This window comes from Chiroxiphia lanceolata (assembly GCF_009829145.1).
Source record: "Chiroxiphia lanceolata isolate bChiLan1 chromosome W unlocalized genomic scaffold, bChiLan1.pri scaffold_40_arrow_ctg1, whole genome shotgun sequence".
Lineage (NCBI taxonomy): Eukaryota > Metazoa > Chordata > Aves > Passeriformes > Pipridae > Chiroxiphia > Chiroxiphia lanceolata.
In genome coordinates this window covers 844,598-862,240 of record NW_022476499.1, presented here as the reverse complement: position 1 = coordinate 862,240, position 17,643 = coordinate 844,598, and the positions used below count along the sequence as shown (strand labels likewise).

General features: G+C 50.0%; 2 protein-coding genes across 2 annotated transcripts in view; both read right to left on the bottom strand.

Annotated features, from left to right (window-relative positions):
• LOC116781345 (zinc finger protein 664-like) overlaps positions 1–17,643 on the bottom strand; it is a 55,702-nt gene that overhangs the window by 36,860 nt on the left and 1,199 nt on the right. The window lies entirely within an intron of this gene.
• LOC116781326 lies at positions 5,657–16,013 on the bottom strand. The gene is made up of 7 exons (XM_032677019.1): positions 15,945–16,013; positions 8,078–8,869; positions 7,943–7,993; positions 7,371–7,737; positions 6,554–6,729; positions 6,136–6,285; positions 5,657–5,944 (listed from the first exon to the last, which is right to left on the bottom strand). The coding sequence occupies exons 1-6, from the start codon at positions 16,011–16,013 to the stop codon at positions 6,148–6,150; spliced, it is 1,593 nt and encodes a 530-aa protein (XP_032532910.1). The 3' UTR covers positions 5,657–5,944; positions 6,136–6,147.

Below are 17,643 nucleotides of genomic sequence, written 5' to 3'. Positions count from 1 at the left end.
AATACAGGGAGTATTGCATTTAACAGTATTGCAGTCTCTTTCCCAACCTGCTTAGCGTGACAAGGAAAAGCCTCTGGCCATCCAGAGAAGGTATCCCCCAAGACTAGGAGATCTTTACACCCCCTTTTCTGGGCAATTCAGTCAAATCCATCTGCCAACATTTCTACATTTTCCATCACCTATTCCCACTGAATTGGCAGGGGTTGGATCATTTCTCTTCCACACACCACACTGCTGACTCACTGCTTGTACAACTGGGGTCAGTTTTGGACTTAAAACCCACTTGTGCAAATGTTTCAATGATTTGCTTCACTCCAAGGAATACCCTCATGTTCCCCATCCACCAGGTCACATGAGATTGGTTCAGGGACTATTATTTGCCCACCTGGGGTAACTGCCCAGTCTCCTGGAGCAAATTTTGCTCCTAAAGTTTCAATGAGCTGACAATCCTTAGCATTAGACTAATATTTTTCTACTGGGAGAGGTATCTCTGTCAGGGTTATTAAAGACAAAACTTTACTCTCTAAAGTGCCTTTTTCTGCAGCCTCTTTGGCAGAATTATGGGCCAAATGATTCCCCAGTTCTGCTTTGGTCTTCCCCTCTTGGTGCACTCTGCAATGCAGGACAGTAGCCTCTGTTGGTTTCTGGATATCTTCAAGCAAGTCCAAGGATTAACTTGTTTTCCTTGACTCAATTCCAAAGCTGGAGTGAGCACAATTGGTTCTGCTTTCTGGGTTGAAGCACTGCAGAGGAGTGCCCCCAATTCCATGACCTGCTGGGGGGAGTTCCTGTGCCTCCAGAGAATTGTTTTCCATGCCAGACAAAGCTGTCCCCACTGGGAAACAATTCCCAATCAGGACTTTCCAAGGGGCTGTCTCCTGAGTCAGCTCTGCCAGAACACACTTCTCCTCTAGTCTGGAAGCAATCACGCTCGGGGCTTCCTTTGCTGGGGCTGGGGGAGTTGACAGGTTGCTTCTTTTGTTCCTGGCCCAGCCTCCATTGTCCTTGGAGAATTCCAAAGCCCAGGGAGGCTCCTGGGGTCTGGACTACTTGCACTTTGTGTTTGGGATACCCCATATCCACCCAGTCCAAGGAAATTCCATAGTGTCTGATCCCAACATTGCTGCTCAGCATCAGTGGCTATCAAAATATCATCTACACACTGGAATAAGGCTCCAAGAGGGTTTTGACTTTTCCATTCCTCCAGTTCCTTTGCCAATTGAGTTCCAAATATTGGGGGGCTATTTTTAAACCCCTGCAAGAGGACCACCAAAGTCAGCTGGGTTTTCCTCCCTGTTTTTGGATTTTCCCATTTGAAAGCAAAAAGCTCTTGGCTTTCACAACTCCAAGGGAGACAGAAAAAGGCATCTTTCAAATCTAATACTGTGAAACATATTAAACTTTCATTTAGGGGAGTTAGCAAAGTGTACGGATTCGCTACAACTGGTTGTATATCTTCTAAGTATGGCCAGTCTTCGCGAACGAAGATTTGGGAAAGGTCTTTACCCTTCGAGCCTGCACAGTGGATTTTTTAGGTGAGACACAGTGTGCGCTGAGCTGAGCCCACCCTTTAATCCTAAGGTTCATCTGCCGGGGCCGAGCAAGCTTGGACGGCGGCAGTGAGGTCCTCAGGACGTAGGTTTGTTTAGAGTGACCTTCTCTTAGATGGATGGCCTTACAGGGCTGACGAGCTCCATCTGCCCGGAGGACTTCCCTGACCGGGAATCGAACCTGGGCCGCGGCAGTGAAAGCGCTGCATCCTAACCACTAGACCACCAGGGGGCCCCAAGTATATCTTCTACTCTATTATTTATAGCTCTGAGGTCTCGGACTAACTGGGATAGCCTTCCATTTGCCTGCTTGACTGGCAAAATTGGAGCATTACATTTAGATTCACACTCTTTTAACAAGCAAAATTTCATCAATTTTTCTACAAAGGGTGAGAATCCCTCACAACTTTCTATTTTCAAAGGCTATTGCTTTGGCCTGACCAACCCTGCTCCAGGTTTCACTGGAATTCTCACGGGTTCTGCTCTTTTGGCTCATGGAGGCACCTATTGGAATCACTGCATCCCCAGGTGATGTTGGCAGATGGATTAGTTCCGCTTTTGGAGACTCTCATGCAAAACTAGAATCTTCCACAGAATTAGGCTCTGGAATAATAACCTATATTTTACCATTTTTAAATTGGATTGTGGCATTTAATTTTTCCAAGAGATCTCTCCCAGGCAGAGGCTTTGGGGAATTGGGGAAATACAAACACTGGGGAGCCAACCACTGTTTTCCCAATTTCAAATCCACAGCATTAAAAATGGCCCAGTTTCCCAATTCCCTGTCACACCAGACAATTGTTCCAGAATTGTGACTTGAGTTTCATTTTCCCTTATTTAAGACAGGGGAACAAGTTCCCACAGCCACAAACAATTGTACTTAGCTAGGCTGGAACCAGATGTTTTGATGGGGAAGAATCCTCTGGTGCCCCCTCAGTCGTCTTCAGTGATGCCAGGAGAGGGTTCGGAGGGTTCTGAAGTTTCAGTTGCGGACAATCCCATTTCCAGTGTCCATCTTTCTTACAGGATGCACATGGATTGATACCAAGTCTCTGGGGGGGGGGATGTTTGAAGCAGGCTGCCCATGCTCTCATCCTCTTCCTCTCCCCAGGGGCACCATTTCCTCAGGGATTTCTTCCAGAACTGCAACTCCTTCCTGCTTATTTGATTCCCGCTAATTCTCCCAACCTCCAACAATGTCCTGAAATTATCTTGATCTTGTCCCTCAGCTTTTTGTCATTTCCTCCTAACCACATCTGAGGACTGCCCCACAAATATGGGGGCCAGTTGAGTCCTTCCCCCCTGTGTTTCAGGATGGATATTAGTATATTTTTGTGCTGTTTCTTCCAGATGATTTAAAAATTCAGTAGGCTATTCCCTGTGATCCTGCTTCATTGCAAAGAATTTTGACGTGTTCATTGCCTTTGGCCTGGCATGTTTCATTCCAGATAACATCCACTGCAGGTATCTATTGAACCTTTCTCTAAAAATAGGGATGTTAGGATCCTGTTTGGAATCCGCAGTGGGAAAGGGAATGTCCAATGTACTCTGTATATTCCCCACCAAAATCTGCTCTTCCAAAAACCTCTGACTAGTTTTAAGAACCATTGCTTTCTCCCTACTACCAAACACTTCTAACATAGGATCCTTCTAGCCCGGATCCTGGGTTTGAATCATCCTTTTGAAGGCTTTTGCCATTTAGTCTGGGTTCTATCACACAGGGGGGCCACTCCCACCCCTCCTTGTTTAGCTCTAGTTCTTCCTGCAGCTGTACTGAAGCTCTCTGCTCTCTCTCTCACACATTCTCTCTCCCTTTTCTTCTGGACATGCTAAATCTGCCTCTTTACATGCCAGTTCCCTTGCAAGATTGGTTTCTGCATCTTGATTATCTGTTCCCCCACTCAACCTGCCCGTGGGGCCAACCAGAAGATCTAAGTCCTCCTCCTTATTGGGGAGACAATTAGAACAAAGTTCTCCTGTGCTCCACATTGAACAACAAGGCTTTAACCATTTCCCTTGATTTTCCTTTCCGGGCTCACACCAAGGGCTCTGAGGGTGCTGCATTCACACCACAATCCTTCTGCCATTTCAGAGGGTTCTGCAAAGTGAAAACCACATCAACACACATAACCTCCTTCCACTTCTGTTCCTGTTCTGAAACAGCATCAACTGTAACAATGGATTATAATTCAATGTTCCAGAAGAGTCACCCATTGATTCCAACACTTCATTAAATTCTCCCTGGGAGCTGTTCCTCCTGGGGGGCCGCCAAACTTCATCCAAAATTGCAAAATGGAACGAAGTGGGGACTTCACAATTCCCCCTTCAGATTGCCCACTTCCCATCTCTAAACAGTAGACCCAAAATGTTACAATACAGAAACAAATAAGAACACAACAATATTGATTGATAAAACAAAGCTGAATACCAAATTCCAAAATAACCCACCCAAAGTACTGGAAGATCCACAGGTCTCAGATGAGCAGGATTCCCAAAATACCAAAGAACCCCCAGTGCACTGAAAGATCCATATGTTTGACATGGGCAGGATTCCCAAAGAGAATGCCTTATTATCCAGTGGGATCTTACCTGTGTCCCAGACTGGGCTGGTGATCTGTGCTCTTCTGCAGCAAAGTCCTGGTGCTGGTGTGAAGATCCAGTGATCCCTCAGATCTGTGGGAGATCAGGCAGAGGTGTCCTGTCTGGGGGGCCATAAATTACACCCAAAAGCAGCAGAAACAAACTTCTTAACCCCAATTTGGAGATGTTAAAAAGGGTATTCTTCTTTGTTCAGCATGCTGGACGCTCAGAGGAGAGTTCCTCTAATCCAACGTGCCAAATGACAGACAGGGCTTTTTATTACACACACTCTTTACATGTGCATTTGATAGCCTTGCTTACTTAATACATATTCATTACTCTGCTTTACATAGTCACACCCCTATTGGAAGTCCTTTTCTGGTCCTTCCAGGCCTTCTCTGTCATCTTGACCTCAGTTCTTGAGCAGCACAGCATCATTGTGTTTCTTTTATCTGGGTACACAGGGCTTATTTTACATCCTGCTGGTTTGTGACATCCCTTATCTAATTCTCTAGAACTTCTCCAGGATTACATTGTTCCCCATTTGGGCACTCCGGGGTACTGGGAGTAGAGTTTCTATTTCTTCTATCAGTGGTTTGATGGAGACCATGACGAGCTGGGAACTCGTTGCAGGGAAAAGAGGGAGCAGTTGGGAAGTAACAGGCAGGTGGGAGAGAGAACTGTTCAGAGAACAGCTGAGATACAGCTGGAGCAAGGTGAAAACTAAACTGTCATTTGGGGTCATCCCAGATCGATTGGATTTCAGAAATTACTTAACACAGGTACCACCTCCTCCAGCCAAGCCCAGGAGATCAACCTCCTCAGCAGCTGCAAGAGCAGGATGTTCATGTGCCTGCTGCCATCTCCCAAAAGCCATTATCCCATTCCTGCTGAGAAGATGGGCAAGATGAGGATCTACCTCACAAGATCTGCTGGTGGAAGAAGAGTGTGTCCCAAAGGATGTCCTCAGCCTTCTCAGAAGGGACGTCAGATCCACTCCAGGGCTGGTCCCGGCCCTTCCCAATCCGGACTGGGCAGCAGTTCCAACTCTTCCCTCGAAAACAAACAACAAATTCATGACAAGAGATTACAAACAAAAAATGGAAACAAGAAAAAAAGATAAAATGTTAACATTCTGTCAGGGTTCTGAGGGAGGCCCAACCCCTCCATGCCAAAGAAAAACCCCACCTCCTCCAGCTAAGGAAAACCCAGGCCTTCTCCCTGCCCTGCTGCATTGCCCCAAAAAAAGGCTCCTAAGCCAAGGCAGCCCAAGCCTTTCCTGGCCTGCAGACCAAAGCAGCTGGTGTTCTGCAGCCCCCCCTTTGCTCCCCCCACGGGGGTTTGTTTTTGGCAGGCCGGCTGCCCCTGCCCCAGCCCCACCGAGCAAAGGGGCAGTGGCAGAGGCTGGTGGCAGAGCGTGTTCCCATTTCACACCCAGCCCAGAGCACCTGCCCACCCTCCTGCCAAGAAGCAGCTTGGCAGCCAGTTGAAGAATTCATCGGGTTCCCCGCCAGCAAAGGGGGGAACCTTCGGTGCCCAGCCAGGCTGAGCAATGCCCGCGTCCGGGAGCAACCCCTGGGTGTGGACTCATCTGCAAACGGTGTGTGGAGCACGTCTTGGAGGAAGGGGCCAGAATCAAAGTCCATCATCTTCAGCTCGCCAGTGTCCAGGTCAACAACAAAGAGCTTGTCATCCCTGATGTCGTCCTCGATGTCTCCAGCAGCAGCCCCACCCGGCACAGCTTCTCTAGAGGCCCCTTCTCCTTCCCTGGGGGCCAGACCAGGCTGTCAGTGTTCTGCCGAGGGCCCAGCTGTCTGTGAAGCGGGACCAGCAAAACCAGGTTGGATGGTGGCCACCAGCACTTGGAAGACTGGGTCTGCAGCCCAGCTCCAGCACAAAGAGGTGCATGTTCCCATGTGATCCCCCCTCAGTGCTACAGGCACGACAAAAAAGTCTGGTTTTCTTTACTTCTTATTGCCAAAAGATGTGTGGAGGTGTTACTTGCCAGGCCCCCGGATCAAAGTGAGCACGTGGATCTCTCCTGTCTTCTAGAGCAGGTGAATGCCCTGCACCCAAGGATGGCACAATAGGTCTTCCAATGCTGGCCTGCCCGAGGGGCGGATGGACAAACACCACCTGATAAGGTGCTGGCAGCCTGGGGGGAAAATCGCCGGTCAGTTGGAGAAGGATCCTGTCCCCTCTGTCCCACTGTCCATGTGCCCAGGCTGTGCTGGCTGTGCTCAGAGCTGTGCCCAAACTTCTCCATCGATTCTCCCTTTTGGAGGAGAGCAGGATGGCAGGACACAGGTCACCTCCTCCAGCCACCCATGGGACACAAACAGCTTCAAGAGCGGCATCCTCGTGAGCCCGCTGCCGTCTCCCAACACTGTTATTCCTCCCGTGCCACAAAGATTGGTATCCACCTTGAGAGACCCATGGTGGGAACGAGAGCTGGTCCCAGATGGTGTTGGTGCCTTTGCAGAAAGGGTGCTTCCCGCAGACCATCTGGTAGAGCAGGATGCCCAGGGACCAGATCGTTGCCGCCTCACCGCGGTAGCGTTTGAAGCAGATCCACTCTGGCGGGCTGTATGACGTGTTCCTACGGAATACAGACGGAGTTCGTCAGGTGGATGCTGCCTGCTCCCAGAGCCTCACCCCAGCATCCCTGGCAACATGGGGCCTGCCCCAGTGGCACACGCTGTGACCCACTGCCTTCTCACCGGCCCCTGACTCTTGGTTACAAACTTGGGGTTGTAGAAGAAGACACTGGTGTCCAAGAGGGCAGCAGAAGCCCTGGCAAGGCCCAACCATTACATGCAAGGGAAAAACCCAGCCAGTGGTGGGGAAAAGCTGTGCCTTCTCCCCGCCCCACTGCACTGCCCCCAACAATTCATCATAAGCCAAGGCAAACAAGGCGAGTGGAGCAGCCCAAGCCCTTCCTCGCCTGCACACCAAGCCAGCTGGTGCACAGTTCTGACCCCCTTCTCTGCTACCCTCATGAGGGTTTTTATCAGGCAGGCTCCTCCCTGCCCCACACCCAGCCCGGGACAGGGGGGGTGGCACAGGCTGTCGGCAAGGCCGGGGCCCATCTCACAATAACCCCCCCAGCCCCATCCAAAAGCAAATTGGCTGAAGAACTAATCCTATTCTCCCTCAGCAAAAGGGGCAATCTCTGGTGCCACACCCAGGCATGGCCATGCGATGCCCGGCACCAGGAGCATCCCCCGGCTGTGGGCTCACCTGCAAACTGGGTGTAGACCGTGTCCTGAAGGAAGGTGCCACATCCAAAGTCAAGGAGCTTCAACTCGCCGGTGGCCAGGTCGAGGAGGATGTTCTGAGGCTTGATGTCCCGGTGCAGGACGCCGCAGCTGGTGCAGTGCCGCACGGCCTTCAGCACCTGGCGGAACAGCCCCCACGCCACCTCCTCCGGCAGGAACCTCCACGCCGTGATTAAGCGAGAGAGGTCCCGAGAGCGCTCCGGACGCTCCACCACCAACAAGAAACTGTTGGGGAGCTCGAACCACTCCAGGAGCTGGATGACACCACGAAAGCCATTGGACACCTTGTCCAGCAGCACGATCTCCAGGGGTGCCAGGGTGCCGTCGGGCTGCGGGGGGACCACGGGGTCGTCAGTGGGGCTGATGCCGTGCCTGTCAGCCTGCTACCCCTCTGCCAGCCTTGGATGCTCTCCGTCCCCCACCGACCCCACGCCCACTCTCTCTCCAGGTGTCCCGGCGGCTTCCACCCTCCCGGGCCTCGGCTCGTCCCCGCCCGTCCCGCCCCGCTTTCTCCCGCTGGCCCCGCTCGCTCACCAGCTCGCCCCACCGCTGGATGAGATCCCGGGGCACGGCTTTGATGGCCACCTGCAAGCCAAGGGGAACGGCGGGTTGAGCTCGCCGCCCGTCCCACTCTCCTCCTTCTTCTCCTCCTCCTCCTCCTCCACTCACCGGGGCTCCGTCCGCCAGGTGGGTCCCCGCGTAGACGCGGCCGAAGCCGCCGCTGCCCAGCAGCGAACCCAGCCGGTAGCGCTTCTGCAGAGGCCCTTTCGCCTTCCGTGCGGGCGAGACGTGGCCGTCAGCGTTCGGGCCGGGGCCCGGCACGGCCTCCGAGCGCCCCTCAAGAGTCTCCGGCCGGGCTTCCCCACCCGCAGCGGGCAGCGGCGGCGGAGCTCTGCCCGGGGAAGCCGCCGAGGAGGCGGCAGCGGCCGCGGCGCCCGCGTCCCCCGCCGGCCCCGGCAGGCGCCGGGCTCGAGCCAGGAGGAGCCAAGGGGCGGAGAGGCCGAGCCCGTCCCACAGCCCGTCCCACAGCCCGTCCCACAGCCCGTCCCACAGCCAGCAGCACAGCCCGTCCCACAGCCAGCACCACAGCCAGCACCACAGCAGCGCCACAGCCGGCGCGCCGGGAGCCGGGCGAGGGCGAGACTGCGCCGTGCCGCCCAGGGCCGGGGACGGGGCGGCCCCGCCCGGCAGAGGGGAACGGCCGGGGCCATGGCCCGGGCCGGAGAGTGGAGGGGGGACCGGGACCGGGACAGGGACAGCGGGACAGCGGGACAGCGGGACAGCGGGAGAGGGAGAGGAGGAAGAAGAGCAAGAGGAAGAGGAAGACCGAGAGTGCGTCGCTAGAGTCGCTGCTGCTGCCGCCGCTGCTGCTGCCGAAGTGCCGGGGCCGTTGGTCCGTTCGTCCGTTTGTCCGTTTGTCCGTTCCCCGTTGGCCCCCGCGCGCCCCGGGGGCAGCCCCGACTGGAGTCACGGAGCTCCCCTTCCTCCCGCACCCATGCCGAGACCATGGGCTTTTTTAGCTGCTTCACTTTATTTGAACTTCTTTGCTGGCAAGTTTGCAGCTTCCCGCCGCTGCTCGGACCCCATCCCGCCCGCTCGGCCCGCGCTGCTGTCGCTTCCTCATAGGCCAGCCGGGGTCTGGACTTGCCCCTGAAGTTTGGGAAGGGGTTTGCTCAGTGAGGAGCCCCGGGAGGTCCGGCCAGCGTCAGGCAGAGCCAGCCCCAGGGGAGGGCAGAGCAGGATGATGGGCAGGGGAAATGCAGCCCTTTGGGGTCAGCGCTGCTCCCCGACCACACCAGGGCCGTTCCTGTTTTCCTGCCCGCTTAGAGGGGAAAACCGGCGACTGCAGAGAGGATTAAAAAGAAGAGAATTAGAAGACTATTCTTGCTGCCATTTGGATGCCAGTCCATCCTAATAAATCCAGGCTTAATTTGGAATGGACACGATTTAGCAGCTTTTTCAGGGGACAGTGGAAAAAGGGGGGAGAACGGGAGAGAAGGGAGGGCTGGGACCTCCAAACTGAGCGGGGAAGGGGCTGAGACTCTGAAACCGAGCAGGACAGAAGGGAAGAAACAGCCCCAAACCGAGCTGGGGACTGTGGGGATGACGGGAAAGGGGTGCGAGAGGGGGGAAAAGGGGTGTTGGACAGTGGGCAGGGGGACAGAGGGCAGGGGGTTTCCATATGGGTCCCCCCTGTCCCCCATCAGTTGAGCCCTGGAGAAGTTCCCTGGGGCTCTGGGAGGGGGCAGATCCACACCGGGAATGTCCACTGATTCTGTAACCCTTTCTGTGCTTGCTCTGATCACGATTCTCCACAGGTCCCCAACCCTGGGGGCTGATGGGGGAACTCCCCTCACCCAGCAGAATCACGCTGAACGACCGCCGGCACCCTCTGCCTCCCAAGGTCTACAAGACCTCACTAGGCCTCACTCCCCCACACAGCAGAACCGACAGCAGGGAACCTGTGCCTTCAGAACCACTGGAAGGGAAGAGAGCGAAGGCTTCTCTTCCCTTCTTATTTATACCCTGGCTTATGTAAAAATCGTAGGGAATACTGGGAACATGGCCACTTCCTTGGTTACAAACTGGTCGCCAAGGAAAGGCCTAGACTAAAACTACCACAATGTGGGAGACCAAACAGGTGTTCAGGCTAGAGAGCCAGAGGCAGCTCCCCAGAGAGAAGCCACAGAGATAGTGATGGAATCCATCAGACGACCTTGGGCACTCTGTGAGAGTGAGAGAAGAAGCTGCAAACTTCATCAGAAGGATACCTGTGGTGAACACCAGCTACCAAAGTTAAAAATGAGAAGGAAAACACTGTTTTAGTTAACCCTACTTATGAAATATGAATTAATTTATAATTAAAAATGACAGCGTGTTGTTAGAAAAATTTGAATAGTGTGGATAACTTAGAAAAAGTGTGTGACAGTGTGTTAAATAGGTCCATGCGTGCCTCCTTCCCTGTAGCCTAAAACTTCCTGCACTAGGTGGGATAAAAATGCTTTAATGTAAACATTGCACGCTTTTTTTCCCACCATTCCAGGCAACTCTGTTCCCTTCTACTGGATGAAGAGGACGAAAGAATAAAACTTCTGTTTTCAGTGATGCAGTCGAATTGTCTTCTTTAATAGCCAACAACAGTAAAAGAGTTTAGAACTGTGTCAGAAAAGATTTTAGGTGTCGGCATTTGGTGCCAGAAGTAGGGACTTGGTTCTGATTCCTTATATATAGGAATGGACCAGGAACAGCAGGTGGCAGTTACAGGTCCGTTACCTCGGCAATGCAGCACAACTGAACTCTGGAGATGGCACCAGAATCCCTCGCTGCAGGACAGGGAGGTGAGCAGTCGTGAATGATTTAAGAATAGTTAATAATTAGAAGAAAATCGTAATAATAGGGTTAAATACGTCCTCTGAACAAAAAGATGTTCATGAATTTATGAAATGCCTGCTCAAAGAGCATGGGTCGAAGGTAGAAAATCTACCACTACAGAATCTGCTTCTCTGGGCACAGAAAACTCAACCTGGTTTAACTGTTTCAAATGTTTTTAATGTCTCGAAGTGGGATCATATAGAAATTAAGCTCTGGAATGCTGCGACCCAAGGGGACAAACAAGTGGCTAGCATCTTGAGACTGTGGCACTTAGTCTTTGAGATTCTAAAACATAGATCTTCTAAAAAAATGCCACTCCTGGAGCAAGAACAAATTGAAAAACCCGCCGACTCACCCCAGAAGGTGGAGAAAGGGGAACCAGCTCACAAGCTATGGAGCTGCCACACACGGAAACCCCTCACCCCCGAGTGCCCTTTGCCATCGCAGCGTCCGTGGGAGGGGGGCTCTCAGGAGGCACAGCCACCACAGACGTGGGCCAGGTCCTGCCACATCCATCCACCCTTCCGCCCGTGCTGAGTCCTGAGTGAGCAGACATGGCTGCTCTGGTGCCACTCGACTCCATTCCTCTCCCTGGGAAGTCGGAGGGACTCCCCCTCTCTGCCTCGCCAGCTCAAGAATTTCTGACCGCACCACTCCATGATGGCGTCGGGTCCCTCCCGGAGGGGAGGGGTGAGTCCGCTCCAGGAAGTGAATCCTCCCATGAGGTCACTGCTCCGCGCTTCTGAGTTCCTGCCTGCTCCAGTTCCGTGTGGGAACTCTTGGGAGCCGTGTCCTTACAATCCAGGACAAGAGCAAAATTTATTCCCTGTCGATCCAAAAGACAGATGGGCTCCTGTTAGGAAAGCAGCAGCAGAGGAAGGAGATTTGCATATGATGCAAGTCTTCCCAGTTATCTTTACAGCCAGTCAGCAACCCCTCTGGGAACCTGTCCCATATCCGGTTTTAAAAGACTTATGGCAGGCTGTTATGGAATATGGGCTGGAGGCTCCATTTACAAGAGGGCTTTTAGATTCTTTGTTTGGCACCTTTGTGCTGACTCCTTATGACTGTGCAGGAATAGCAAGAATGCTCCTTACTACCATGCAATATACATTATTTGAAGCAGAATAGAAAAAGCTAGTAAAGAAGCAGGCAGAAGAGATGTCACCTATGATCCGAGTGCCAACTGCACATATTAAAATATTCTTATGGGGGAGGGACCTTATGCGACAGCAGCAGCTCAGGCTCAAATCCCATTGCTTGATTTGACTCTTGCTAAAAATCTAGCTTTACAAGCACTTAGAAAAGTACCAGACACAGGGGTGTCTACACAGTCCTTTACCGTGATAAAACAAGGTGTTAAGGAACCGTTTATGCAATATGCAGAGCAGCTATGAAACGCAATAAACAAACAAATAGATTATGCTCCAGCACAAGAAATTGTCCTTAAAAATATAGTGATAGAACATGCCAGTGAAGACTGCCAAAAAATACTGCATGCATTATGTAATCCTACCATTGTAGGGATGCTTGAAGCCTGCAGAAATGGAGGCTCACAAGCTTCCAAAACTGCTTCTTTAGCCGAGGCACTGGTCACCTTTAAAGACCCTCCTCTGATTACGAGCCTCAACCAGATTCCCAGCCACAACCATTGTGCTGTGAGTGTGGACAGAAGGGACACTTTCAAAAAAATTGTCCCATGAAAAAACACAATATGCCCTTGTTGTCACAAGGGGCCGCACGTTGCTAGGGAATGCCACTCCAAATATGCAAAGGATGGATCCCTATTACATCATCCAGGTAAAGGTAAGAAGCCTTCGGGAAACTGAGATATGAGCATGCAGAGAGGTCGTGCAAAGACAAACATAGCCTCCAAACTTCAAGCCTTTTACTTAAGCCAGCTAGTTCTCTGCAAACACGCACTGTAGGCAATGCTGGAATAGACTTGAGCCCTTCAAAATCCATCAAACTATTTGATAATGAAATACATGTAGTCTCTACAGGAATTCAAAGTCCTCTAGAGGATGGCCACAGCGGTTTGCTGATAGGTCGTACATCAACCTCTGCACTAGGTGTGTGCATACTGCCTGGAATTATAGATGCCAACTTTGTGGGAGAGAGAAAAATAATGCTGTGGACACCTGCCCCCCCGTCCATATAGAGGCAGGCACTCCCATTGCTCAGCTTATCCCGATCTGTGCCTATCCAACAAAGTTTAACTCCGATCAGGGAGAAAGGCCAGACTTTAGCACAACAAAAGACAGATGGGAGATAGACGATTTTCTCTCCTGGGTTCAGCCCTTGTCAGCACAATGCCCAATTCTACATTGCTCCTTATACAATTTGGGGAGAAAAGAGACTATCCACCTGAGAGGTTTGGCAGGCACGGGTGCTGATGTGACCTTGATCTCTATTCGAGATTGGCCACCCTTCTGGGTACTTATGGAGCCAGAGAAGGCACTGAGGGGAGTGGCAGGAGTTACAGCACCACAACAAAGCCTGCATCCAATTGTGATCACAGGCCCTGAGAAGCGTATAGCCACAGTTTGTCCCTATGTTTTGGACTTGCCAATCACACTGTGGGGCTGAGATGCTTTGGGACAATGGGGACTTGGTCTCACTACGAATTTTTTCTAGAGGCCACTGAACAGCAGCTGGTCCCCGCCCTAACCTGGACAACTGATGAACCGGTGTGGGTGGACCAGCGGTCGATTAGAAGGGACAAGCTGCAATATCTTCAAGTGTTCGTTCAAGAACAACTTTCGGCAGGACACATTTGTGCTTCTGCCAGTCCCTGGAATTCCCCAGTTTTTGTGATCCAAAAAAGAAGTGGCAAGTGGCATCTATTGCACGATCTAAGACGCATTAATGAAGTCATCGAGCCAATGGGAGCTGTCCAACCAGGCCTGCTTCGCCATCAGTGCTGCCTCAAAACTGGCCACTTACTATCATTGACTTAAAGGACTGTTTCTTTTCCATTCCTTTACACCCCAGAGATGCAAGGTTTGCTTTTTCAGTGCAATCTGTTAATGCCAGTGAACTGCATGCTCGCTATCACTGGAAAGTCCTACCTCAAGGGATGAAGAATAGTCCAGTCATATGTCAACTGTTTGTGTCCACTGTGCTGTAATCTGTACGTCAGCAGTATCCAGAAGTCTGCATATATCACTACAGGGATGACATCTTAATTTGTGCAGTTGATAAGGAACTAATGCAAAGAGCCCTCAAAACAACAATTGAAGCTGTCAACACCTATGGCCTTCAAGTGTCACCAGAAAAAGTACAACAAGAATCACCTTGGTGTTACCTGGGATGGAAAATAACCCAAACAGCCATTCATCCCCAGCGTGTTTCTCTGTCAAACTCAGTGCAAACCCTCAATGATTTGCAAAGACTGCTGGGAGCTATTAACTGGGTCAGATCTATTTTGGATATTTCCACTGATGAACTCCATCCATTGTTTTGCCTGCTTAAAGGAGATCCAGAACTAACTTCACCCAGACAGGTAACACCAGAAGCTGTTACTGCTTGGCATGCTGTAGAGCAAAAACTCAGTTCCTGCCAGGCCAGTCGCCGTCTCTTAGATGAGCCAGTGATATTAGTTACCTTGAAGGGACTTGTTCAACCTTTTGGTCTCTTGGGCCAGTTGTACAAGAACAATACTCAGTTTTGTTTATGGGAATGGGTTTTTCCAGCTCATGAGTTTTCTAAAACAGTAACGACTCAGCCAGAAATTATATCACACATATTTCAGAGAGGCTGCATTAGATGCTGGGAAGTTGTAGGGTGTGACCCACGTACTGTGTATTTGCCAATGACAACAGAGCATTTAGAACAGCTAGAGAAGGCTAGTTTTGAATTTCAAACTGCCTTAAGTGATTTTACAGGTCAGCTAAGTATTCACCTACCTGCTTGTTCTTTTTTACAGCGTTTAAACAACCTTCCTTTGAAGCCGAGAACACATTGCTCCCCTATTCCTTTAACAGATGCACAAACTGTCTTTACTGGCGGTTCAGGAAAAACAGGAAATAGAGTTGTAGTGTGGCAGAAAGATAATGACTGGCAACAAGATATACATCATGTGGATGGGTCACCACAGCTTGTAGAATTATCAGCAGTAATCTGCACACTTACACCCTTTCCAGGACCTTTAAACATAGTTTCTGATTCTCAGTATGTTGTGGGAGTGGTTCAACAAATTGAACACTCCTATCTGAAAGAAGTCAATCATGCGGTACTGTTTGCCCTCTTTAAAAAATTACTGTTTGTAGTTGAAAAGAAGCAATTTGCATTTTTCATCATGCATGTGCATTCTCATACCTTGCCTCCTGGTCCAATTTCAGAAGGTAATGGACATGCTGATGCACTTGCAGGACCAGTAATAGTACCTCAGTGATTTGAGCAAGCCGAATTGCCACATCAGTTTTTTCATCAAAATGCAAGGGCATTAAAAAGACAATTTGATCTCACATCAGAGCAAGCTCATTCTATCATAGCATCCTGTCCAGACTGTCAGCTAATCACTCCCATTGCTCCTGAAGGAACCAACCCTCGAGGATTGGAACCCCTGCAGCTGTGGCAAGCAGATGTAACACACATATCCTCTTTTGGCAAATTGAAATATGTACATGTCTCCATTGACACATTTTCAGGATTTCTAGTAGCTACAACTCATTCTGGGGAGAAAAGATGGGATGTACAATGTCATGTACCTCCTTACAGCCTTTGCACACATGGGAGTACCTAAGCAAATTAAAACAGACAGTGGACCTTCTTATATGTCCAAACGCACAAAAGAATTTTTTGAACAATGGGGAATACAACATCTAACAAGTATTCCACACACCCTCACAGGTCAGGTTGTAATTGAGTGTGCACATTGCACACTCAAAGACATGTAGCAGAAACAGAAAAGAGGAAGTTCAGGTTTAACTCCCCAGGAGTGTTTAAATAAGGCTTTATATGTGCTTAACTTTCTAAATAAAATAGTAGGAGATCTCTCTGCAGCACAGCGTCACTTTGTCCAAGTACGTTTCCACAGAGAGGAAGGCAGAAGTAATGTTCAGAGATCCAATTACTAGAGAATGGCAAGGTCCTTGTCCCTTAATAACCTGGGGAAAAGGTTATGCTTGTGTCTCCACAGATCGAGGACCGCGATGGATACCTTCACGTTTCGTGCGACCCTACCCTGCATCATCTTCATAACAACAGCCGTGCCTCCTGACTGGACCATCTTTGACCAGCAGAACATCTGGGTGACACTCACCAATGCAACTGGGACTGACACATTGTGTTTGTCTGTGGCTGCCCCAACTGATCCGTTCCGTACCTGTTTAGTAGGCCTTCCTTTCAATTGGACCCAGTGAATTACCTTTCTACACCAGTGCTTGCCACAGTGCTCTAACCTTCACAAGGCACAATTACTACAATGTGCCAATAACCAAAACCTTGAAAATAATTTTCCTTGAATTCCAATAGAACCCCAAGAAATTAATGTCATGGGCAGTCTGACTGCACCTTTCTGTTTTCAATTCGATCCCTCAGATTCAAATTCAAATCATTATTTGGCAATTGACGTATCTCCTTCTGGAACATGCCAAAATGCTCGTTTTTGGTGTAAATCACCCAATTCTACAGTATTCAAATCAGGGGCGACGCCTCTTGGCTTGCCCAATGGTATTTTCTTAGTCTGTGGGTCATGAGTGTGGAAGGGTATTCCCACCAGAGCGAAAGGAGGACTGTGCACATCTGGAAAATTAGCACTGTTTAACCTTCAGAAATTACCCATAAGCACACACATTCAAAAGAGGCAAAAAAGATTCGTGCAACAATACGATAAGAATTGCAATTCAAGAGTACATATATGCGGCCCAGCTGAAAGAGTATTCTCCAGTCTTGTAGCTCGAATTGGAACAGCTCATGCCTTGACCACCTTGGATAGACCAGGCTGCTGGCTTGCCAAGGAGGCCAATGCCACCAGTTCAGCAGTTGACGCCTTACTAACCGATGTCAGTTCAATTAGGAAAGCCACTTTGCAGAATAGAGCAGCCATTGATTTCTTGCTATTGGCTCATGTACATGGTTGCAAAGATTTTGAAGCCTTTGCTGCATGAATCTGTTTGATCACTCAGAGTCAATTTATCAAAGCCTTGCTCAATTAAAAAGCCTAACAGCACAGCTTAACGCAGAGAAGGACCCAGGCTTAGATAGTTTATTTAGTTGGCTACATATTTTTAACCTAGGTCCAAAACTCAAGAAAGTTGCCACTGTAGCTGTAACTGGAATTTTTGTGTTTTTCTGTATTTTGCTTAGTGTGCCATGTTTTCTTTCTTGTGTGTCACGTTTGGTTCGCTGTAGCTTTGCACATGTTTTAGTGTTTCAATTAGAAAATAAAAAAAGGGGAATTGGGGGAAACCAAACGTGTTCAGGCTAGGGAGCCAGAGGCAGCTGCCCAGCAAGAGGCCTCAGAGATAACACTGGAATCCATCAACCGGCCTTGGGCACGCTGTGAGAGTGAGAGAAGAAACTGCTGACTTCAACAGAAGGATACCTGTGATGAACATCTGCTACCAAAGTTAAAAATGAGAAAGAAGAGACTGCTTAAATTAATCCCACTTATGAAATATTAGATATAATATTTAGAAATATTAAATAGCCAACAACAGTATAAAAGTTTAAAACTGTGCCAGAATAGATTTTAGGCATCGGCAGGTTGGGACCCAAAAAGTGTTCAGGGAGGACATTGGGGATTGAGGGGAAAATGGGAAAGTGGGAGAAACAGGGACAAGGGTGGAAAAGGGGGGGTGGTCTGGCAGGTCCGATGGTCCCATGGGGGTCTTTGGGCACAGGGGAGCTGGGAAAGG